Source organism: Apostichopus japonicus, chromosome 8 (assembly GCF_037975245.1).
Source record: "Apostichopus japonicus isolate 1M-3 chromosome 8, ASM3797524v1, whole genome shotgun sequence".
NCBI lineage: Eukaryota > Metazoa > Echinodermata > Holothuroidea > Aspidochirotida > Stichopodidae > Apostichopus > Apostichopus japonicus.
In genome coordinates this window covers 35,820,776-35,846,652 of record NC_092568.1, presented here as the reverse complement: position 1 = coordinate 35,846,652, position 25,877 = coordinate 35,820,776, and the positions used below count along the sequence as shown (strand labels likewise).

The 25,877-nt window shown below is 34.6% G+C and overlaps 1 protein-coding gene across 4 annotated transcripts in view; it reads right to left on the bottom strand.

The window, feature by feature from the left end:
* Positions 1–25,877, bottom strand: part of LOC139971798 (arginine-hydroxylase NDUFAF5, mitochondrial-like) — a 74,864-nt gene that overhangs the window by 35,212 nt on the left and 13,775 nt on the right. For 3 of the 4 annotated variants that reach the window (XM_071978536.1, XM_071978538.1, XM_071978537.1), the window contains exons 6-9: positions 23,441–23,547; positions 19,039–19,078; positions 15,128–15,238; positions 9,351–9,437 (exon numbers count right to left, since the gene is read on the bottom strand). In XM_071978536.1, coding sequence (XP_071834637.1) covers positions 9,351–9,437; positions 15,128–15,238; positions 19,039–19,078; positions 23,441–23,547 — 345 coding nt within the window. The remainder of the gene's footprint in view (positions 1–9,350; positions 9,438–15,127; positions 15,239–19,038; positions 19,079–23,440; positions 23,548–25,877) is intronic. The other variant, XM_071978539.1, reaches the window with a different exon arrangement.

The following is a 25,877-nucleotide window of genomic DNA, read 5'->3' as shown; positions in this document are numbered from 1 at the left end:
GACTTTTACAAAAGCATCTCCATTTGCAAGAAAAAAAGGGATGGAATATTCATTCATCACATCCAATGTCAGAATAGATCATGGATTATATACAGTGGCATTCCATCTTTATACTAATAGTTTTGCCATAGCCGTGTAAAGTGAACAAATATTCTTAACATCTATGATTTGAACTATAGCTACCACAATTTTCAACCAGAATTGTGGCTTCCATGTCTACTGTGAAACTGATATTCAAGAATTTTTAAACATTTTAGAAATCAGAGAATAAATTGTTTTCTTTTTGTACATTCGTACCTACATTCTAATAAACATGAACCATAGACATTGTGATGGTACATAGCTACAGTATTACAGCAAGACCAATCACAACATCATATGCAGAGGCTCTATTGTGAAGAATTTGACAGGATCGAACCCCACTGCGTCAAATTGACTTGTAGAGTGTTGAAGGATATTTATGTTATTATCGGCATCTACAAGGGTCGAAGAAAATAGTACCAAGCTCCAATCAGGTTATCAGCTGTGAAGACAATACAGTAGATCTATATAAGTTGTCTGTAGAGAACATGCTGTCACCCTGACATTAAAAATCTGAACCATTTAACACCCCACCAGACAAAGAAATGGTAGAGCATTATTTAAAGAGAAGCTGAAACCAATCATCATCATGATTGATATTTGAAACGAGATGACTATGAAAAAACAATTTGCCCATACAGTAAGGAAACAGTTTATTCCATTTGCTTGTAAATTCCAAAATATCTGTTATTTAATTGGTTTCACACGAATATGTATCAAACTTAATGTTTCAAAAATGATCCTTTCATCATTTATAAATAGAAACTGTATAACCATATGGGAATGTTTACCTCTAAATCCCACATAGCAGGATTTTTCTCGGAATCGGTCTGTGAATTGGCGTAGTTGAGGTAATCGTGCGTAAACAAACATGTTCTTGTTTGCAACTCACTTAATAAAGATGTTGGACAATTCCATTTATAGTACAGGGAAGAATTATGGAAGTTTTCGTTCAAAATTTTCGTTATCAAATATTAACTGCCTTGCCAAATTTGTCCTAAACGAGTCACAAACTGGAGAACAATTTTGAGGTTTCCAACAAAACTTCATTCTGGCAAATGATATGTTTCACAAGTGTACGAGTCACCGGCTTCCAATTTTAAGTTCCCTGGACAAAAGTGACAGTGTTTGATATCAACTTTTTCCTCCTTTTAAAGGAGAGCTGAATTTGAATAAAAGTGATATAGTTAATGGAACAGCATTGAAAATGAAATTATAGATTGACACAATGGAGCAGAGTATTGGGGAAATTTATGCAGGTTACGTTTGTAGATTGCAAGGGTCATACTGTAGGCCGAAATCAACAGTTAGATCAAAAGGATAATCATAGTATCACTTCTTTTTTAAATGGAAATTGACAAGGTGTTTTCTCAAGATATTAGAATGAGACTTATAACAATTGAAAGAGAAAGGATTAACTTGTCCAATGATGAATGAAATGCGTTGATTTAGTTATATGCTTAGGCACAAGGGGCTCAGTGTCTGAGAAAATATACTATATATCTGATATCTATCAGAGTGAATCACACAGTTAAGGGGGTGAACCAAACACTTATGTACCAAACATTCCCATATGTTTTCAAGATTACATGATTTTGTACATTCCAACACATAAATTGCATGTAGGTAATCAATCTTACATTAATGTCGGCCATCGGTCACATAAGAATTCAGAAAATGAAGATGTCAAATATTCCTTCAACACTGCTTGCGCAAGACTCAAAACTGCAAAAAAACACTTCTCATTGCCACTTTCACCTTAGACTACTGTAAGTACTAAAGATATCCCCATAGGACAACCATAGAATGTCAAAAGGAATTAATGAACGGTTAGATGATTTCTGTTTTAAGTTCCACGATTCAATACTTACAACTTACGGGTCTGTCTTATTTAATTCTCAATTTATTCTACCATCTTACAAAATGTTAATTGCTCTCCCTCTCCTCCTCTACTTAATTTGATTGCAAAAAAAAAAAGAAAAAATCAAATTCTTAAAAAGAAAACTATGATTTGAAATTTCCCAGCCTAAATTGTCAACAAAAATTAGTTGTAACATTTGGCACCGTTGCCATTAGTAGTTAACTGCCAGGCCTTTTCTTCTTCCTTACAACAACTTTTTGCCTGATGATTCCAGAGATGTTAATACTGATAACAAGAGCAAAGTCACACACAACTCTCTGGTGTTTTATACTTGAAAGTCCATACCACTCACACATGATTACTTTCATAACCACATCAATTCATCCTCACAAGTTTCGGGGATGATGCGATATCACTTCACCTACTTCTTTCAGACGATATCAAATTTCGAGTATTCCAAACATAGATTGGGTACTATGGCGTATGATATATTATACTCGTTATTTCTTTTCCCGGTTGTCAAACCGACTTGTTCGTACCCAATGAATGAGAATTCTGATGCTGGTATTATAACATTTCTCATTTTCGATAAAAAAAATGGCGAGATTATTGGAAAGCTAGGAGGGACGCAAGTGGGATATTACGAGCATGAGAGAGAAGAAGAAAAAAACAAGAAGAAGGAAGAGGAAGAGAAGGAAGACGATGATTAAAGTTGGTAATACTTGAGTTGAATTTTAAGCACAGAATCTGGATTGTCATGGAGGCAATTTTATTGATACTTCAAACACTCAAACCTTCTTGGCTATGAGTAATGTAAACAACTGGATATTAATATACCCACGTAGAAGGTAGGAGAATACCATAATCGTGCCGTATCCAGGCATATACATATATCGAGTATCACGCTGACAGAATTTTTACACGACGATGCTCCAGGAATTTGAAACACGGGAATCGTCTTACAAAATACAGCACCTTCTTGCCGGGTAACTCCTTAAGATATACATAATATGCTATATATAATAGATGTCTTCATAGCTGCAGGTTCTGTTACAGATCAATATCAGATGAATGTATTTAATTGCCTTGAGACAAAGACGTAATCACAGTTTACCTAAGTACTAATTATTTATTCTTTTTTGTCTAGTAATAATTTTTAAACTTATGTCATATTTTTTTGTTGTCAGTACAAAACTTGAAGTTCTACTGTGTTTTAATTTTTTTTTTTTTTAATATCCTTTCATGTTGGAGAAAAGAAGGGTATTTCACACAGGCTTCCACAGTTATGGTAACCAAAGATCATAAAACAAAAAGATTTGCATAAAATGTGTGCATTTACATTTCACATAGATAAATAGTTACTGTACCTATTCAATATCACTGACAAGATGCTACTTTATAAAAGGTTCTAAGTAATTTTCAAACACAATAATTATTCATTTACTAGTGTTTTGTTTCTCCTTTCTTTTTCCATTCCAACAAAACAAATTTTGGAAGTCCTTTGTTAAAAACAAAAAATTCCAGCTCTCTCTCTCTCTCTTAAAAATATCCAATTTCCCTATGAACTAATATTCAATGAAACTGTACTTTTCCATTTCCCTCTATGTCATCTCTTCTTTGGCTTATACATAATGTGCCTCAGCATATGCATATGTGTCAGTCATATATGCTAGCATGCATACTTATACACATTATGCACAGTAAATATTATGACTTAATAGATTATACAGTACAAACTACACAGTGTGACTGCTCTCCTCTAAGGCTTCTCACATGCCAAAAGTAAAAAAAAAATAATATCTTCACATTCAATAAAAAATAAATAAATAAAAACAAAAATAAAAAAAAAGACAAAATAACTAACATTTCATGTGATACTGGATTCTCTTGTACAGAATTGTGGTGATAATTTATAATTTTGAAACTCCAAACTTGGATTGCCATTCTTTAGGCTTCTTCCCCTGTATGATAGTTGTCTTACAGTGATAACAATTGATTGATTCCTTCCCCCCAAAGAAACACTGTCAGTTAATTTGACATACCACAGCTTTAGCAGCTGCAATATAATTTAACAAGTAAATTGATAGATTCTTCCCAAATTATTGGTTTTTGATGGATTTGCCTGGACGCCAAAAAACCTGGGGTATCACAGAAGGAATGAATTAAATACAACACCATCAGGTACAAAAGTTTGCAGATGACTTTAACAGATGACCATGCCAACCCTTGCAAATTGCATTTTACAAGGAAAACTTGAAACTCAGAATGCACTGTTAATGAACCACTGCACTTCATATATATATATATATATATAAATATATATATATATATATAATAGTATATATAATATATATTTATATATATATATACTGTATATATATATATATATATATGGGTCTGTGAATATCGGTTATCAAAAGAAACTCAATGCATCGCTGCTAGATTAGTTTGGAGATCTATGACAGAAACCTGTCAGTTGTGAATATTAAATATTGCTAAACCCTAAAATTGGATATTTATATTAGTCATGCCTATAATTCATTCATAATCTATGATTAAATTTATAATTTATAGTTTAGAAAAAATCTTGATTCTTCTTCAATTCTCTTTTCAGAACTTGATGTTTAATAGTTAAAATGGTTTCTGGACATAAGATATTAGTGAAATTGAACGTTTCATAGATGATTAAACAATATATTGCACTACCAAAAACAGTCAGCTGTATCCAACAACTTCAACAAATGTAATGGACACTTTATAAGTAATGAAAAGTGCACATATGTTCATAAACGAGCTATTTAGGGTACGACCTTGGCTTGACTCCTCAACATTTCTCCACAAGTGTGTACAAAACTGTTTAATAATAATTCACTGGGGTCCAAAAATAGTATTGAAACTATCAAAACTACGGTTTATTAATTATGGATGAAACTATATGAGTATCATCAAACTATGGGTATGGAACAATTGTCATTAGCTATATCGGAACTTTAAAACCCTATGGTTATATGTTTAAACTACATGGGAATGGTCCAAACTTTGTGGGTATGGTCCAAAGTATGTGGGTATTGTCCAAACTATACAGGTATGGACCAAGCAATATGAATATGGACAAAACAATTTGGATATGGTCAAATTGATATAGGTTTTGTCAAACCTATGTGTACTGTCAAATTTATATGAACTGTCAAAACTATATTGCCAAGGGCTAAACTATATAGGGATGTCCTAACCAAAACAGTTATGGACCAAACTTTATGGGTATGGTTAAAACTATACCGCTATGGACCAGAATAAATGGATGTGGTTAACACTACAGGTATGGACCAAACTATATGGGTATAGACCAAATTTTATTGGTATGGACCAAACTACTGTATATTGGTATGATCAAAACTATACATGTATTGACCAAACTATATGGGTATGGTTAAAACTATACAGGTAAAGACCAAGCTTTACTAACAGGTATGGACCAAACAATATGCATATGGACCAAGCTTTATGGATATGGTCCAAACTATATAGGCATTGACCAATTTATATTGTTATTTACCAAGCTTTACAGATATGGTCCCAACTATACAGGACCAAACTACATAGGCATGGTCCAAACTATATGTTTAGAGTAGACATGTTGGAAAAAACTGTGCTGAAAGACTACCACATTGTACCTTTAAATTGTTGATGTTTTGTATCATTTGGTGAGACTGTTAATGTGTCACTAAGTCATCCCAATTAATGTACCATGACCACTCAGATTACAATCATGTCTATGTTCATTTCATGCATCGCATGTTTAGAAGAAACATAACATCCTCCTAGCAAAAGTCTGCCGATCGACACGAGAAGGAATTTCAAGAGACCAAGACGTTGACTGGAAATATTTCTTTGCATTGAATCGACAAAGACAGCTCTATTAAAAGCCATAGATGGAAAGATTAATTTTTTTTTTCAGTAATTATCCATAGTTTGATGGTTGTATCCCCAAATTAATCACAAATGTACCATGCAAGTCAACCAACATGTACAGCTGAACTTTACATGTCAGTGCATTTTACGTGTGTTGTATCTCTGTTTGATACATCATCAAAACACTTATCTAGTGCAGGTGAGAACTTACAGTCAAAGAGTCCAACCCCACCCCTTTCCACTCCCACCCATCTGGAAACATTTTTAAAATAGCTACATTGCTCTTAATTTCAAGTGCCTAACTTTAAAAAAAAAAAATTACTATTCATGATGTCAACATTCATGTCAAGAAATAAAATTATGTATCTAACAAAATACCTCACAAATCATTAAAAGTTTAAAAGGCTCAGCCTTTATTTCCAAGTATCATATTAAAGGCTCAACCTTTACGCCTCTCTATATTGAGCAGCAGACACGGGGTGACATCACAGACGATCAACTTCTGGGACTTTTCAAATAGATAAAAATTGATGAGACGGTGTCACTCGCTTCCTCTTAGTGACGAGCACACTCTCACGTGTCAGTGGGAGGTAACCACAGGTGTAAATTTTACAATTAATGAATATGACATGGATGGTGTAGAGAAAATAGTAACCCTATACATCACCATCATCATCATTATCATCATCATTAACAGCATGAAAAGATTCTCTGGTATTCCAAGAAAAAATCTGTGAATATTTTTGAAGGGGACGTTCTGCAGAAGCGATGCAGATAAGCAAAGGAATCTTTCTCGTAAATCCTCGGGATATTCACATAGGGTTATATTGGTCATCAATCCAAGTATCCAATCAAATTTGGCCCTTGAAGTTATCATCTATTTTTTTTTTCCCGATTGTGAATCTGGAAAGGAGGCTCCAACGATAAATCTAAGGAAATACTATGTACAGCTCAAATGGGATATTTGCCCCACATCTTAACAAGATAGAATAGTCAAAACTTTTCCCTAAATATACCTTCTCAAGGTCCCATTCTTCTGTTCTACAAAAATCATTTTCTTGAAGCCGAGAGGGATCAAATTATGCAAATTAAGTTCTTTACCAAGGAGAAAAAAAACCTTGAGACTGACAGTGACACTGAGCTTAACGTGTCTCTCTAAAGGATCGGTTTTTAGTGTTTTTAAGAAAGATACAAGTTTTGCTTGAAGATGCAAACCTCAGATTAGGCTGAGTGTCCTTGTATGCAGAAGGATATCAAACATTAAATAGTGGGTGTGCGGTAGCACCCCTCTGCCTTCTATGGCGCCCCTCTGCCTCCTATGGACACATGTGAAACGACAAAATTGATCCCAAAGATTTGATTTGAAAGAAAATTGGTAAGAAGGATTAAGAATTGTTATGAGGAAATGACTAAACCTCAAAACAATTCACTTGCCGCCTCTTCTAGTTTTATGGGGGGGGGGGAGTCTTTCAGAATTAAAGGCAACCTCATCCTCTCATGATATTATATGTCACTCTCCCAGCACAATGATTGATTTCTAGTGTTTTTTTTTTGTGTTGTTTTCTTTTGTAAATTGTGATCAGAACATGGGATACAAATATATTTTGTACCTGCATCAGGATGGAGGCAAAAATCCAATCTGTCTTTCAGGAAATAGTTGTATGAAATGCATGATTCCTTATTTCCATTCAAAGTATATACTGCAACAATTAAATCTACTCAGCCTATATTATCACTGATGTGACTTTAAATCCCCCAAATCCCTCTATTTTCTTTGAATACCAATATCTTCCTTTCAGTTGGACTTTCCCTGGCTCTCCCTAATTTTTCCTCAATCTTACAATATTTTGGGATGGAAACTTGTAAATCTCTGTTTTATTCTTTTTTTGTCTTAAGAGACATGTTGTCAGGTCTGTCACAGTTTTGACAGAATCAAAAGATGTAGTTGTTTAATAGTGCGCTTTGCTTTCAACAAACTGCATTACCTAACTTACTGGACTTAAACGTGTGCAAATCAATTATCACAGAGTTCCTGAATACCTATTCAGTAAATGCAGGGATTCAACTATCATTTCTGCCCTGGGGGAGGGGGAAGGTTACTTGAGATATTTCATCATCCAGGGCAGGGGTGCCCCTCTCCCATTAAATTGTTTTTGGTAAAATGGAAGCCTATTGATGAGAAATAGTGCTATATTTTGCAAATTTTGAAACAGTCTTGAAGAAGTTGTCAGTAATTACTACACACACATGTGTATTAGGACTTGGCACCTTGTCTTCCAAATAACAAATTTGTAATTCAATAGTATGTACTGATTACACTAGTTTCTTCTGTAATATCCTGTACGGAAAATTCTGTATTTACATTGCAAATTATGAAACAACTTCGAAGAAGTTTCAATTGTAACGTTGTACCACACATACATGTTGTATGTAAATTTACTGTAGGAGTTTTGCAATATTCTTTAAGCCATCCCCTCCCCTCCCCTTGATTTTGATTCTGGGATGGGCAAAAGTCTCTGCCCTCCCCCCTCATACCCCTAAGAAGAAGACATGGTCGTGCTCCCAAAGTTATGCTGCTTGTTTGAGAGAATAAATTATTTTGTCTCCCTGTACAATAGGAGCTAACTGCTACTTACATGCTGACACAAACTACCATTGAAACTCTGTACAAAAACACCTCAGAACACAGAACACAATGTTGGGGTATTAATGCTGTATAACCCATACTTTGCAACTTTTTTAGTACACCCCTTCAGTTTCTTCAAATCCCCAATTCCCCTTCCATTTCCCCCTCTGCACTCCCACCACAAATCATTCCATCCTCAGTCTGTTTTTTTTTTACCATGCTAATCCATTATTGATCTCCCTACTCCCCCCATTCATTCCATTCTCTACATCGAATTTTTTCACCCCTCTGAACATCTCCGGCAACCCTCTCATTCATCCTTCCTTTCATCTCACTTTCCCATTTGTTCAGTGCATTGACTATTAAGTGCACTCTTTCCACTATTTAATGTTCTAATTAAGCTGCCTAGTGTTAATCTGCCTATAAATTACATCATGTCCCATCTTTGTTGTCACTTCAGTTAATAGCCTCGGAAGCAGAAATCTGCTATTAGATCCAAAAATCAGGCCCTCTGAATAACCTCAGATCTATAAATATTTGATTTCAGTGGAACTTTATAAAAAGTGCATTAAGGCTGTGTTTCTGATAACATTAACAAATTTTCGGCCGTCTTTGTAGTGTTAACGAATAACAGCAAATATTTAGTAGTTATGGTCTAATCTGACAAAATCGTCCAGATGAAAGATTATTAACATGCAAGATCAGAGCAAGTGCCTTTCAATGAGGATGTTATCAATCACATTAAACTCATATGAGCACTTCATTCATTGGAGGAGTATATCATGGTCATGTGAACGACATACTGTACGTACTATGACCTTTCAAAATCTGGAAGTTTTAGAAAGCATGCATGAAAGCATTAATGCTTACCACAGTCAGCATATTAAAACCAGCCCGGCCGAGAAGATTCCCCAAATCTCTGACATCCGTGAAAGGTGATATGTGAGGTGAAAAACCCTTCATTATAAAGAAAGAACAAGACAAAGTGAAGGTCAACAAATCTATGTCATGTTGACCTTAAATAAAAAATTAAAAAATTCGAAAAAAAATTCTTAAAACTTTCTTAAAATTTGGGAAAGTAAGATTCTCAGAATTATAAAAATTTCATATAAAATTACGATGAAAATGAGAAGTGATATTTATAAACTAACTAACCATTACAATATGTTAAGTGATTAGAAAATGTTTTTTTTGGAAGCTGGATGAAAATGGTTCTCTGTGAGGTTCTATCTTAGTCGTCATCATGGTTGTCATTGCTGTCGTCTTCATCATCATAGGAAAGACACCAAACAAAGTACAGTATCAATGAAAACAGCCAAATTGAATTATTCAAACTTCCTTAATAGAATAGAATAGTGTACACTTGGTATTGCGCCAGTATCCGTCCGAAGACGCTCATGGCGCAGTGCCTATAACCAACCGTCTATTAAAATTCCATAACCGTTCTCAACTCACTGTGGACTATACACGATGAGCTGCCACAAAGGGCGCTAAAATGATAAAACTTACTGGTTTATATATTTACGAGTAACCCGCTTACCTGTCTCCCCACAACATTAGCACCTCATTCTACCGTGTCTAGTATGCCCTGGTAATCTTTTAACACTGTGCACCCTCAGTGACCGGTCCTATCCGGTCAATGCCCTTCCTTCTCATTCTACCATCCAAAGTGTTTATTCATGCGTTTTCGTAGTGGATTTTTATCTTACGGAAACTGCCCGGAATACCTTGGATTTTTACCTAGAGACTTCCGTATAGGATTTCTCGACGTTCCAACAGCCTATTACAACCTGATAAGTATCCTTTTCTTATAGGGAAGGGAGTTTGGGGCTGTTTTTAGTGTGCAACTCTCGCCCATGCGTTCGCTAAATCATATTTACCAGTCAGACACACATATTCCCACTCCATACTTATATGATGAGCACCAAGCAAGATGGTAGAAGGTCCCATTTTTATAAGTCTTTGGTATGACTCGGCCCAGAGTCGAACCCTGAACCTTCCGGCTGATAAGCGGATGCTCTAACCACTAGGCTAACCAGTCGGTATAATAACTCTTAACTGGGTTAGAACACTAACTAGTATATCTACGTTATATTTATATAAACCTTCATATTAATACATAGAAGAGGAACAAACTGCGAACTGCAATGAAAGCTAGCATGGTTAACTCAACACTGACTTACAACTATTATTGACACCTATTTTGCACTCTGAATTGCCCTTTAAGTCTTAAAACATACGATGCAGATCAGCTTTCATAGTTGTTTAATCTAAAAGTTAGTTTTTTTGGAAATGATTATACAAATATTCCTGGACTAGTGCAAAGAATAGTATTGATCAACATTGTTCATTGATTATCTCTCATGGAATCAATATTTAAAAATCTTCAACGATTAATATTGGATATTGGAATACACTTATTCCTTGGCTAATGTGATCAACAATTGTCCATTGCTATATTTATCTTACCTGGAAATCAATATTTGAAAACAATTCAACCTTAATATGAAATATTGGAATAAACTAATTCCATGACTCATGTAAAGAATAGTATTGATCAATAATTGCCAGTTGATATATTGATCTTACCTGGAGAATCAATACTTAAAGTCTCAATACATGTTTGCTGAGGAATTTAGGGGAAACAAACTTCCAAAGCAGATTCAATGTTTCTTATTCTAAATGCACTCTAACCAGGTGGGTTTAATAGAGAAAGGCTGTTGTAATCGAAAGAAAGAAATTTAATTATTTCTGAACGATTTACCGTAAAAATACTGCAACTGCCCATATCAGCATGTTCATTACACAAATGTAAACCTATGTATACTTGTATCGTCCACTGTTTTCACCCAATTTCATAGAGGAAACGTCTGAAAAGACCAGTTTATTCCTTGCAATGGAAGGAAATGACACAATTTTGAAAGCTACATCGGTAAGACCGAAAGAAAGATACTATTCAAGAGAATGGACCTAAGATAGGCTAGTACACCAGCCTAACGGTCATTAACGGTCATAACAGAGAGATTTGCTTGGCGCATGATCTGTTGGGTGGGGCTTGCAAAATTTGATCGAAGTTTGTAGAATCTACGGACTTGTTAAAAAATCTGGTGAATTTGATTCAGTTCAAAATGTTTAACGACAGATAACTCAATAAAAATAGTGATTATTGATATGAAAATTGCATAGAATGGCGTTATTTTCACTGTGCTCTTAGGGCAGTAAGCTGGAAAGGTCGAAGTTAAAAGTTTGGCAAACACACGTTGAGCCTTAAATGACATTCAACCTTACTATGAAACATTGGAATACACTTTATTCCTTGAATAATGAGATCAACAATTGTCTGTTGATATATTTAACTTTCCTGGAATTCAATCTTAATTGGAAAACACTTGTTCCTTGACTAATGTGGTCAACTATTGTCTGTTGATATATTTATCTAACCTGGAATTCAACCTTACTATTAAACATTGGAATAAACTTACTCCTTGACTAATGTAAAGAATAGTATTGACCAATAATTGTCTGATATATTTATCTTACCTGGAAATCATTACTTAAAAACATTCAATGTTACAGAGGAACTACTATCATTTTACAAGGATTTCACAAGATAAAATACTGTATACATTAAAGTCAACTGAGTATAAATCCAATGCTAACTAGCTACAATTCCTGATCTACATGTACACGTAAACAGCTTGCCACAAAAATGGAGAACACATAAATAACGAAATGATCCCCGAGAAAAGCAAGATGAACGTGATCATTGGTTGAAACTGAGAGTTGATTTACACTTGAATTATTTCTCAATCAACACAGAACGCAGCCAAGTAAAAACTCGAACTGTCGTGCACCATTTGTAATGCATTTTTCTTTGAAAACAGGTGGAGCATGTCTGAAATTTGAGACAGACCTTAATAACCACTGCCATTAACCCAGGTTTGACATCTAAATGACTGTTGAATCAAACTTAAAGGGATTGCCAAACAAATAGAGTTACAAAATTTTCTAAGCAAACACCGCCAAACTTAATGAACACCTTCTCTAGAATCATGAAATACAGTTATCCTACTGTAAGGCTCTTTAGCCAAACTGTAGGTGGTTGAATGAAATAGGTAGAATCAGAAGGGAGAAAAATGCATTCACTAGGTTGCTACCAGGCGCGTAGCGAGGAATTTGCCAAGAGAGGGGCGAATCCTGTAGGCAAAATATCTAAGCGTAGCGCCACCATGGGTTGGCGCGAAGCGTACACACAAATGTTGGCCGAAAATGCCTTCCAGATCGCTGGAAATGGCACTTCCCAGGCCTAGTACTGTAGGTTGCATCTAACCTTTTTTTATTTTGAAATTACTAATGATATAAACAAATTAATACAAAAATATGCTCAAGGGGGGGGAGGGCGGTCACCCCCTTCGTGCCCCCCCTTGACTACGTGCCTGGTTGTCACAAGATTGATCAAACTAAGAAAATAAGACAAGTAATCAACTTCATGTAAAGCTTGATTCTTGGTTGTTTTGTTGCAACAGTATAGTACCTGTGTACAGGAGTACCCAGTACCTGACTGAATTTGATCTCACTCAACTCCATTGCTATAATACAAAAAAATTGTGGATGAATCTGATCTGGCTGTATATACCCTAGGTCCATATTCGGAAAGCAGAAAAACCCAAATCAATGGGAGACTCCTCTTTAACAACACTGCAAAGAAGAAATTTTGAATAGGTCAAAAGAATCTGGTTCCTTGGGAGGTTTTGAACCTTGACCCCAAGATTGTCATGTGGACACTCTAATTGCTACACCATGAGGTCACCTTAGGTATGCAAATCTGCATAGGTTTTTTTTTCTCCAAATCTTTGATGTTGTTGCCTATGTATCTCTCCTTGAGCACGTTTGGACTAAAGTAAAAGGTCATTAATTCAGGCACCTTCATAGTTTCAACTGATTTTGTGGTTTCACCACAATTGAAACGCAAATTTGAACCTGGGCAAAACCTCTTTTTTTTTTATTAGGACAGGGAGGCTAAGCTATTCTGGTGGATTAATTTCCAAAGATCTCTTTCAATCTCTTGCAAGTTAAACAATATTTAGTCAACTTCATAGTATTGCTTCTGGCAAATAAGTTTAAGAGCAACCATTAAACACAATTAAACAACAATGAAATTTGATTTGGGAGTTGGGGGGGAGGGGGTTGGCTTATTACTTTTCAAGAAGACTAGTTGTACTGAACGTAACAGTATTACCAGTATTGTAGAAAATAACTAGGTATAAACAACAAGTATTAAATTTGTGGTGGGGTGGTGAGAGGGTTTATCACTTTTCACAGAAGCCTACTGGTGCTGAACGTATTATGGATCAGTACTGTATGTTAGACATAGTTAGAGGTATCTAACGATAATGAACTTTGGTGTGAGTAAGGCGGAAGGAATTATCACTTTTCAATGAGTTATTGGTGCTAAAATATTAGAAATTAGTATTGTTGAGGTATTTTAGAGATAATCAATTTAATTTTGGCTAAATTTTGGGAAATATATCCATTGCTGTATCACTGTTCATTTGAAGTTACCAAAAAAAGAGATTAAGATCATTTTTGAATTTGACTGAAACAATGATAATGTTGTGCTTTCAAACTTTTCATTATCAGCATAAAACAAAGCAAAAAAACCCATACATCGTCAATTGTTATGGTTTTATTTCAGATAAATTTGATCAGTTGTGTATAAGTTCCCAACTTCCATGATGAACTTAGCATGTAGAGAAGGTATAGAAATTTATTACTACGTCACAACGGTGAAAATCCTGATCTTTTTCTGAGAAACTTTCTGACAGTTTTATAAATTGTAGTATATGTTAAAAACTCTTACCTGCATGTCTGCGCACCTAATTTGCCAAAAAAACCCCCCCAAAAAACAAGAAAAAAAATTCTTTCCACACTTTCTAATATATACATTGTGACAAGTTACTCAGTATTGAATTTAATAAAAGTCAAAAATAGAAACTTTGCTGAAGCTTGAACTAAATTTTCCTTCTCTCTTTTTGTTTTGTTTTTTTGGTCGATACCCGGGAGAAACGGCAGAACTGGTAGAAATGACGTAATTGACAGATGATACCAGAAGATTACTCTTAATTACTTCATTAACATCACTCGTCAGGAAATATGAGAGACAATCTGGCACCTAATATTAAAAATACGATGAAAAACAAAAGGAAGTAGAACGAAACTTGAAAAAAGACGATACTGTCAGTACTTGAGATTACACTCTCGTAAAATATTTACAAGATATTATCGATGTTGAAGATTGTTCCATTTCTCCTTTCTTTAAGAGCTATGAGAATTAGCTTCTTCTTCGTTTCTCTCTGTTTATCTTTTATTGCAGTTTTTATGGAAAGAAACTAATCTTACAAATTATTCACACTTGTCGAACCGGCAGATTCGTATCATCTAATGCCTTATTTTGTTTAGAAAAAGGTTTAAAATTTTCCAGAAAAAAAAGAATTTCAACCCTCATTAATGGGTAAACAAATCTCATTTTAAACAATTCATGATAGGAAAATATATATATTTAATTTTTTTTAAATCGGTCATATCAAATGCTACTGAAATTAAAAAACAAAACATAAATATGTGGGAAAACTTGAACTAACTCTTACCCCTTCTCTCTCTATTTCTGCAAGCTGCAGAGAGCATCTTAATTCAAATAACGTATCACCTCCAAACACTGAACCGATAAATGGACCATCTCTCTTTAGGCAATTATGAATCTGAGAGGAGAGAGAAAATGAGGGACATGAATAAAACATGCCGAATATATTACCATTTTTGCTATAAACGATAAACAAGAAAGAAATGGAAGAGAGAGAGAGAGACAGAATAATAAAAAATAAAATATAAAACAAAAGAAGCATTTTATAAATGTCGTGGTGGTATTACATCTTATACTTGACAACTGGAAACGGATAGCAGCTGGAATTGAGGACATGGATTTATATCAAAAGGAATATTTATAATTTATGGCATATCTGGCATACATCTATGGATAGTCTTTCGAAAACAGAATCTTAAAACTGCAAAATTGCTTTTAACCTGTATTTTGTTGTTGTATTTTTGTGGGTTTTTATATTTTTTATGAAATGGCATTAATGCTTTAGTAATCAGATGCTTTGAGTAGATATCTATATCTTACTTGGAGATAAACAACAACGAATGCTATGATGTTACTTTATACAATGATACAATGCAAGATTTATGAATCCATTTAAAGATGTAAGGTTTTAATGAAAAAGATCACAATTTCAATCTCAGAAATGGTTGATACTTTGTCTAAATTTTTTTTCTTTTCGTAATTATATGAACAACCGAAAAAGTACTTGGAAATTATACACAAACTTATAAAGAGTGAAAGAAATGCAATGTACTGTGCTTTCCAATTCCCTTCTCCCAATTCCCCCTACCCATCTGTCCCTTCCCCCTCCCCTTTCCCTTCCCCTACCAAATAGCTTATAGATATCGCTATATTGGGATTGCCACCAACTTACGGCTGGATGGCTTAGTTGCTAGAGCAAAGAGATCGTAATCCAGAGGTCGATTGTTTAAGATCTCAATCTAGGCAGAGTTTTATCTGCCCTTTTTAACTACTTATTTTGACTATAATGGATTAACTCTTGTCCTAATAATTTGACTACTTTAGACTGATAAAGGTCCACTTTCTTACTGTAAACTGATCAAATTCCCCACCTTAATGTGTGCAACTTAATCTTGCTGCTTAAAAATCAACCTTATATGTTTTAAAAAAAAAACAAAAAAAAACAAAAAGCAGAAAAACTGCAACCAAAAAAAGTACATTTCCTTTAAAACATGTTCATTGAACTTCAAGCTTTTACTATTACATATTTTTTTTTTCCCCTTGTTTTCCTTTCTTTCTTTTTTTTTTTCGTTTTTTTTTTTTACAATCTAACATCCTTGAAAAAGATCTAGGGGAAGTGTTTATCCATAAAAGATTCAGAATGAGCCTTCTGAAATAGAAAAAAAAAGGGAAATTTCACACTCTTCCATCCTTGGAACCTATTTTACTCAGTGCCTTAATCATACATACAGTACATATTTCTCTCTCATACTTCTATTACGGAAGTTGCAGTCATTACAGATATGGATCAAAGAACGGTATGAATACAACCAATGACATTTAGCCTTGTTGTTCAGTCACTTTCATAGATGAGCCCAGAAATTTTAAGAGCATTGTGATCTTATTTAACGGTTATTATATCACTCATCCAAGGACTTCACAGGTCTTAATACACAATAACTTTCACACAGCCTTTACTATTTGACAAACATACAGCTTTTCTTTCTTTTTTGGGACTTGAAACATGTTTTGTTTTCTTGCATTAGCTTTGTAGCGGACTCTTTCTGTAAAGTGGATATAGAGGGAACGTTAGGGTTATTGATTGTGCCTATATGCTAACCGTTAGTCATCAAAAAAGTATATCAATCAAGAAATGGTAAAGTGATCAAATGAATTCGGTGTTTTTACCAATTTGTCCATGCAGCAAGCACATGATCAGTTAATGTGAACATTCTTAGGGTTGCACACTACTTTCTATTCTTTGACACAAGATTTGTTTAGCTTATTTTTTATTTTATTTTGCTCAATTAATATAAGTTTTACCCACCTTTAGTTTAATTAACATAAAAACATAAAAGAAAACCATATTTGGTCATAACTCCAATCAACAGCTTAATTTATTCATGAATAAATTGTATACTGAGCAACATCAAAATGAAGGGGGGGGACCTAGTGACTTTAACCAATAACCATCCCATCAGGTTAGGGAGAGAAAAGGAGAGAATCGCCCAATTATTTGCATAGTTTAAATTGTATGATTGAATGAATTAGGATATGAGATATATCATCACACAAACAGCTATAAAAAAATGTTACGATATGAGATATCTCATTACACAAGCAGCTACAAAAATGAGTCTAATCAAGAAAGCCATGGTCATTGACTTTCTATTAGTATCTTAATCACTTAATGTTATTAGTCTGTTTATTTTTTTTCCCTTGTTATATAGAAATGGTGCTTGCAATGCTATAGCTATGTTATGCTGTACACAACGCTGGAGCTACAGATGCTGTACACAGTGCTGTAGCTACGTTATGCTGTACACAAAGCTGTAGCTTTTAAAGTTAGCATTAAGCAAAGATTTCAGTTAGTAATGACAGTTAATTATTTCACCATGCCAAAATGAAACAAAATGAAACAAGTGGAAATAAAGATTCAAACATGTTTAATGCCCTCTGGCAAAAATCAGAAATCACACAGTGGCCAAGAAAGCATAAATGAAAAATGACATTCATGCGTATAGCTATCAAAAAAATGAGACATTCAGGCATTTTTTCCCCTTTTTCTTCTTTTTTAGGGGCGGAAGAGGGACAGGGGAGAGAGAAGGGACTCCTTCATCCTAATTGGCATCTACATAAAAATAACGATTGGGTTCAAGTGTCATTTAATTTCTTTACGACAAATGAATTTACCATGAGAGGATCCTGTATCTGCTGTGAAATCTCTCCCATGAACGTTTGACAAGGCAGTGTCCAACTAATGTAACACTATATATCTGCTCCTTCAGCGTCACACGTCGCACATGCATGAACACCAATGTCACGTTCCCCTTCGAAAATGATAGGACGTAAGATGTCCTACATTTCATTCGAAAAATCTTTGAAGTACTGAAATTAATACTGACCGCAGGAATTCTATTTGTACATGATTATATTTCAGGCATATTGGTGCTTACCTACTACACATTTAGAGGCTATGCTCAGGGCAAAACTCTAAAAAGGCACAGAGAGAGAGGAAATTTGCAACTTTATATTTCCCTTTTTTGTTATTATTTGATCTAAATTTCCATCTCTCTTAAATAACAGCAGAAAAAAAATAGCGGAAAAATTGAAATTGATCAATGGAACAGTCTAAATATGGATTTTATACCTTTGTTAATAGCTGAGTCAATAAACTCATCCTTATTTTGAATCATCATATCCGTACTACTACTGTATGTCACTGATTGTGAGGTTGGATAGAGGAATTTGAGGCCCCTTTTGGCCAAAGAATGGAAGGGGACTCGTAAGGCAAAGTATCTTCGTTCAGATCTTTTATCCGTCTAAAACGCTTAAGTCTTACCAATTTTTCTGAGAGGGGATCATAAATGTGATAATATATACTCATGAATTTGATGTAAACAACAAGTTGACCAAGGGATGACCTCCAAATTTTGGTCACAGACTTGTAACCAGTAAAAAATGTATCCTGTTCATAGTTAGATGTCAAGAAACGAGCAGCCTACGTATTCGATTCTAGTTAGCAGTTTGAAAGTCTCAAAAAAACTAACATAGATATAGACACACGACCTGTTCTAATTTGATGGAAATATCACATATCAACATTGAAATTTTGCCGGCAATCATTTATTAAGAATTATCATATCTCGCCGCCATGCATAATGCATAAATTGTAAACAGTTCATGAATGAGAGAGGATTATTTATTAAAAAATGATACCTGTTGCAGACACCCTGGTAGATCATTCACCCAGTGGAGGCTACAAAGGAAGAGGTGATAAAATAATGAATTAATTAAAGTTATTTACAATTTTGTAAGACAATCCAACCTGATTTACATATTACAATTTAAGTTAACACATGACAATCACTTCTTTCATGAACATATTTCATGTAATATCAAACTCAACATATCATAGTTTGCCAAGAGTATAATAATAAAGTTTTAATTATTGTAAAATATCAGATTTCACTCAGACAACATACCACACAGATGATGTTTACAGGCATCAGCCTCTCTGGAAGGCAATGTAAAACTAAAGGCAGACAAAAAATTCCAAATATAATGTATGAAAACATTAAAAATTAATCTTACTCCCTTCAGTTCAAATTTGGTACATTCAATTAACTCAACCCATCATTTCTGAGATTAATAATTTGTGCGAATGATCCGTCAATTTTGTTTGTTTTGTTTTGCTCAGAACTTGCTTCAAGTTTCATTACTTTCTTTTGGGGGTTTATCCGTGAAACATCACACATACATGACATTTTATTATCGTCAAATTCACTACATCTGCTCCAGGCCGGCAATGCAAATAATCCCAAAACCTTAACTGGTTTGGATAAATCACAAACAGAAATACTTACCTATATGCACTCAAATCTACCTAGCCTACAAAAGTTGGTAACATGTTAGCATTCCACTTTCTCTCCCTTCCAAATCTACAATCTAAAAAGGCTTACTCTAAATATTTCTAGCATGGTTTATATCCATTTGAATTTTGTTTGCTTTCAAGCTTTGTAAAGTTTTCTGAAGGCAGCAAGGACCTGAATTCAAGATAACTTTACAGTCCTAATATGAGTATTATTTGAAGCATAATTTACACTATCAAGATAACCAAAAGATTTGGTCAACTCATTTTCCACAACGATGTCAAGAAACCCTGCCTGCTGACAAAGTGCTAAAACATGTGCATACTCTTAACAAATTATACAGAGTCTCTTCAACTAAACATGTTTTTAAAAAAGGTGTGATATAGCTTTTCACTCTGGACAGAAAATTTAAAAATATTTTGTTGTTGTTGGAACTACCAATTCATACAATGTCACCTTTTTTAAATCTACCCAATTATTCTACAAATACTGCAGTAATAACTTGGGGAAATAGCAATTAAAAGTGCCATATTTTTGACAAAAGTGTCATGATTTATTAAGTTGTGAAACATCATACTTCAGTTCTTTTTGCAGCACTTAATGTTGATAATTATTCTTTTTCAGCTTCTAATGTAACCGAAGGAGAACACAAAAGTACAACTGATCAACCGAAGGTACACACCTCAGCAAGATGAACAGAGTGTTTGATAGAAAATTAAGAAATGACTTGATTTCCAGTTTGCTTTGTTTCTATTTGCTTGCTTGTTTGATTGCTTATTAGTTTGTTTGTCTTTGTTGTTTTTTTTCTTTTGTCTTGAAACGACAAAGGTTGACATTTTTCACATAATAATCAAAACAGATGGCATAACTCTCCTAGAATGTATGAAACCATACATTTCCAGTAGCCCAGCACCCCTTCCCCATCCCCCCAAAAAAACTATTCCCAAAGGAAACAAGGTAGAATATAGAACTCATGTGTTGCTGAAAGGTTAAATATCATCCAATCCGCAGTGCCATAATATCCCCCTTCCTTCTTGTATTTCACTTATCATATCCGATATCAATTGAGCCATCGGTCCCCTTTCAACTGAAAATGCTGGCTAATCTCTCGAACATCTCTAGCAAGAAACACAGAAATGAGAGAGAATGTTTGGGATTTCCCCAATCATTTCTAACAATGTACTAGATCTGATGAGGGTTCACCAGCTGTAAACACATCAAAGGTGTAAAATGTGTTATCACCCAGAATCTCAACAAAGAAGACTAGATACATTTATCAGCAAAACATATCATTACACCGAATGTAGTTGCCATATCTTGGATCATCTTTAACCTATTTTGTGAAGAATTCAACAAGATATGTTGAAACGATGTCTGGAGGATAGCAGATCGACTTTACGGCAAACATCGGAGGTTGAGAAATGTGACAAAATTTAGAGATACTATTTAACATACATATTCGTCCGGACCGCAGAATAAACTAGTTTGTGTTACGGATGTGCACATGCAGTGTGCATTTAGGTTCAGAAGTCTATGTCTATAAGTCTACAGAAGTGTATGTCTACAAGTCTCACATGATACCGAATCAGAGACTGTGCAACATGGATGTTTTTCATACACTCACCACTCACAAGGTCACGTTATCAATTTGTCCCAGTTTTCTTTTGCTCATCACCCTAGCATTCCATTATGCTTGAAAACATGTTCCATTACCTCTTGCTAAAGTTTCTGCCATAAATTAAAACAACTTCCCTCGCGCCGCAAAATATCGAGAAATTTTCTCCAGGAGGGGGTACCACTCTGCTCTACAGCTACTCATTAACAAGCATCTCGACAGAGCCAGCTCCCTCCGAATTCCCAAAAAATAAAGAATTTCCTTTCATAGAAGCAATTTCAAGTTGAGTACATCGGGCTCAGGCTGTTGACATTTTCTTCTCCCCCGAGGTAAATCCCGTAACTAGATTTATCTCCAATTCCTCCGAAGAACGAGTTACGATCTTAAGGAAGACTGCTTCGGGCTGTTGGCTGCCATTCATATATATATAACAAACTGAGAGTCTCTTAATCCCTTCTTATTTCCTCTGTTACTAAGAAATTCATAAAGTATCATTATAGAAAGAGTAGAATGCCATCCCTTGATGAAGGAACAAAACTCTTGATATGTCTGTAATCATAAACAACAAACTTACATCGAGAAATTTACACTCACACACATACACACACACACAGTGTTCTAGACTTATATTATAGATAATACCTTTAGCTAAAATGCAACCCAAATCTCAACTTCGAGGGGAAGACAGCCTTTCGAAACCAATACTTAATTATGTCTTTCATTTGAGTGTGGCTATTATGATAGAAAAGGTATTTACTGCAGCTACCAATAAATGCACAGTGGGAATATCAGTAAGGTCTTAGAGAAGTTAAAACAGCTTACTTTGTTGTTGGTGTTTGACTATTTCAATGAATTTATCAAATGTGAGTTTACATCTCACCAAAATCCATTTGCATGCCTGTAGGCATAGTATTTTAGCATATATAAATATATACATACTGCGTATATCTACCAGATTTGAGATCTTGAATGATAAAAAACAACTTTATTTCGAAGTATATGATTTTTTTCCGAACGCTACCAATTGGTTTGAATAACGCTACATAAAAGCTAACCATAAATTAACTTTATCATCTGTGCGGTGTAAATTTCACCAAGAGAGAAAAATACTTCCATGTTAACTGCAAACTGATAACATATATCACTATGGGGTTATTTTTAAAAGGTTTCAATTACAATAACAAATTCTAGATGAATGAACAATTAAAACTCATGGTTGAATAATTGACTGAAAATAAATGATATCTCTCGGAACCTCAGAAATTGCTAGACTGCCCTCAGCATCTCATTGTTCTGATTATATGAATCTCATAAAAGGGCTAAAATTGTTTAAAAAGTCGAGAATTTCTTGACCGATAGTGCATGAGAAGACAGTGTCAAAAATGATGATTTTTTAGCAGTTAAAATACCTTCCAAATGTGTTGCATGTTTATATTCCCGATAACATGTTCTTTGTTGGTACCTGGAGTAGTTAATATTATCATTTTTATCTATAATTGCAATATAGCTATCCCTTTTATTGTTTTATTTCTTCTATTTCATCTTAAAGTCATTAAACCACTCACAGAAATACTGTCAAGCAAATCATCCAACCTTTGAGAATGTCCACAGATGGAATGTTTTAGTTTCTTGAGTCTGTCTAAACATCTAAATCTAGTTCTTCCTGTTTATTTGTGTAGTATAAAGAAAATAATTAAAAGTTACTGTAGCTCTTTGCATAGTAGTTTTAAGCCTTCAGGTTTATGAAGTGGGTTGTCATGAAAAATATTTTTCAAAAAACCTACAAAATATGATTGCTCTGTAAATAATTTGTCTTTTTTTATATACATCTTCATCATTTTAGTAGCTGAAGTTTGATTGTTCTGTACATAAACAACCGCTATATAGATCATTATCAACTGTGTCTCGAAGCAGTTTTCACGTTTCGCACGACATTTTCATACCTGACACCGGATTATTCTTCCGTCCCCGAAGAGTATCGGGGGGGGGGGGATAAGCTCTTAAATAATACATGTCTCTTAATAGGGGTATTATATCCACAGGCAGTCATGCAGGGAATTTTCCATCAGCAGAGGATAACTGAATATGAAAGAGAAAGGGTAAAATACATCCAAAGCTATTGTTTCATACGCACCTCAAACTACTTAAAACTAGGTCAAAAACTTCTGGTTCGAAAGGCAGATCTTCCTCGTCTACTTGCATCTTGACAGACTCGATGCCCTCCGGGTCTGGAGACTGATCCTAAAAATGTGAAGTAGAAAAAAACTTAAGAGAAAGTTGTTTTCTTCTCTCTCTCTCCATCTCTTTGTTTTCTTCTTTCCATTTTTTGTTGTTGTTCTTTTAACAAAGAATCACCTCAAGAAAGAGGTCTATAACAAAGGGGGATGCACTCGCCCACAATACAGTGCGTCACATGACGGTTGAGATATCCCTAGGGTTTCGTGACGTGTTAGAAAGCACAAGATTTGTCACACATTTTCACTCTACGCTGACAAAAAAAGCTGCAGTATAGCAATTTTGTTTGCTTTACTTTTGACAGTTTGGATCAAGGATATGTCTCCCTGCTATTCAAAGATCATGTGACACTAGGAGAGACAGACAATGGCAGGATATTTAAAGGACAATTATATGGTACAATTTTTCTATATACATTAATAAGAAAATGACTTCAACTGTTGAATAGTGACTTGGGAACGGGAGCTTCACATACATTTTCCTGGCAAGCAACACTTTGACCCTGCTTGTATTGTAAATTAAAGCAAATAGAATTGTTATTAATCAAAGAAATAAGTTGGCTGAGAAAATGTCAATGAATAACATAATAAATTGCATCTCTGTACTAAAGCACGGTGCAACTTGCAAAGTGAATGGTAAACAATGTCTATGCTTAGCAAATCACATATCACATATCACATTCTTTTTATTTTGCAACAGTCATCGCCCCTCCCTCCCCCAGTGCCTCAATACGTTCGGCCAAACTTACTGAAAGACACTAACTGTAACACAAGGTGTCATGATAAACAGTTTGTTTCATTAATGTTACTTCCAGGATGAATGTTGCCTGACTTTACCCCACCAAAATTACTTAATGACACAAACTGCAACAGAAGGTGTCACGATAAACACTTTGTTTCATTAATGCTATTTCCAGAATGAATATTGCCCAACTTGCTGATTATGCCAAGCTATTTAAGTAACTAAGTTTTTTCTCTAATTATATCAATCTTAACAGATAATCTTTTGCTACATAATTTTTTTTTTTTTTTTTAAATTACAAGAAACAGAATGGCAGAGTGTGGTGGGATCTTCGTAAAATTATGCAATAATATCATAAACCACTACTGTACTAGCTCAATTAATGTACTCTTTTTTTCAAACTATTATTGAGAGGGGCCATCAATCACGAAAAAGCACACGAAGTGATCGATCCATCTTCGCTTTAAATTCTCAAGCAGTTTGTTCTCTCTCAATCTATACTTCTCTATAGGGTTCTCGGATCAGACCATAAAGTAAAAAATACGGGTGGGTAGCCTCGAGTAAATTTCTCGTTTCTTTTGTAACTTAAATAAGCTAGCATATATCACGTTATATATTTAGCCACAAATTAATGGTAGAATTTAGTCTTGCTGTATTTCTGTTGGCCTGGGAATGCCACGTCCTCTTCAGAAGAGGCCCAACTAATGAGTCATGACTGGACTTTTCCCTTCTCGGGCACCCCACTGTAAATCCGAGTCAAATAAAAACACACAAGTTCTTTCGGCCCTTATCTCATGAGAGCAGATCAAATCGCCGGTTGCTTTCAGAGCGAGCCTTTGTCCTACATTAACCTTTTCCCTTCCAACCTATATCTACTTTTTGATTTCTCTCTCTCTTTCCAAATTTATTATCTTTTTTTTTTTTTGTTCTCTCTCTCTCTCTATTCCTCTGCTTCATTGTTTGCTTTTGGAAAGCTACCTATTTTTATTTTAAAAGTTTTTCTAGCTTTGCCTATGACAATAAAGATAAGAAATTAAAGCTTTTTTACATATAAGAGAAGCCTCAAACTAGAAGTAATTAATCACTTACTTAAAAACCCGAACGATTCAAAAGTGAGAAACTGAATCAGAAAGGAGACATGAATAAGTTTTCATATTTATTCCGTTTGACATAGATAACCATCTCTTGGAAGAAACAAAAGAGTCTGCTTTTTGTTAAAAATTATCAGTAACTGGAGAAGGTGTCAGCATATCAGACTCTCAACCATTCAATGCCTCAAAAAACATGAATTAACAGCAATTTTAAGACGACCGGAATAGTTAAGAAGGTGATTGACGTCATCGAATTTGTTAAGAGAGAGGTAAAGGCAAACAAGGAAACCGAGTAACTGTCGTCGTAACTGAATTGTGGTTAAGAGAAATTCCATCTTCCAAGCAGTGGAATGATTTATTGTAATTTCATGAAGAAAAGATCTCCCGTACCGTTTTGAGAATTGCCAGATAAAGTACCGATGCTCTCATTTTCTGCCATAAATTTAAATAATATAAAATTCAAAAAAGAAAATTATATTCCGCCTTTTAAGGCATCAAAGTTAA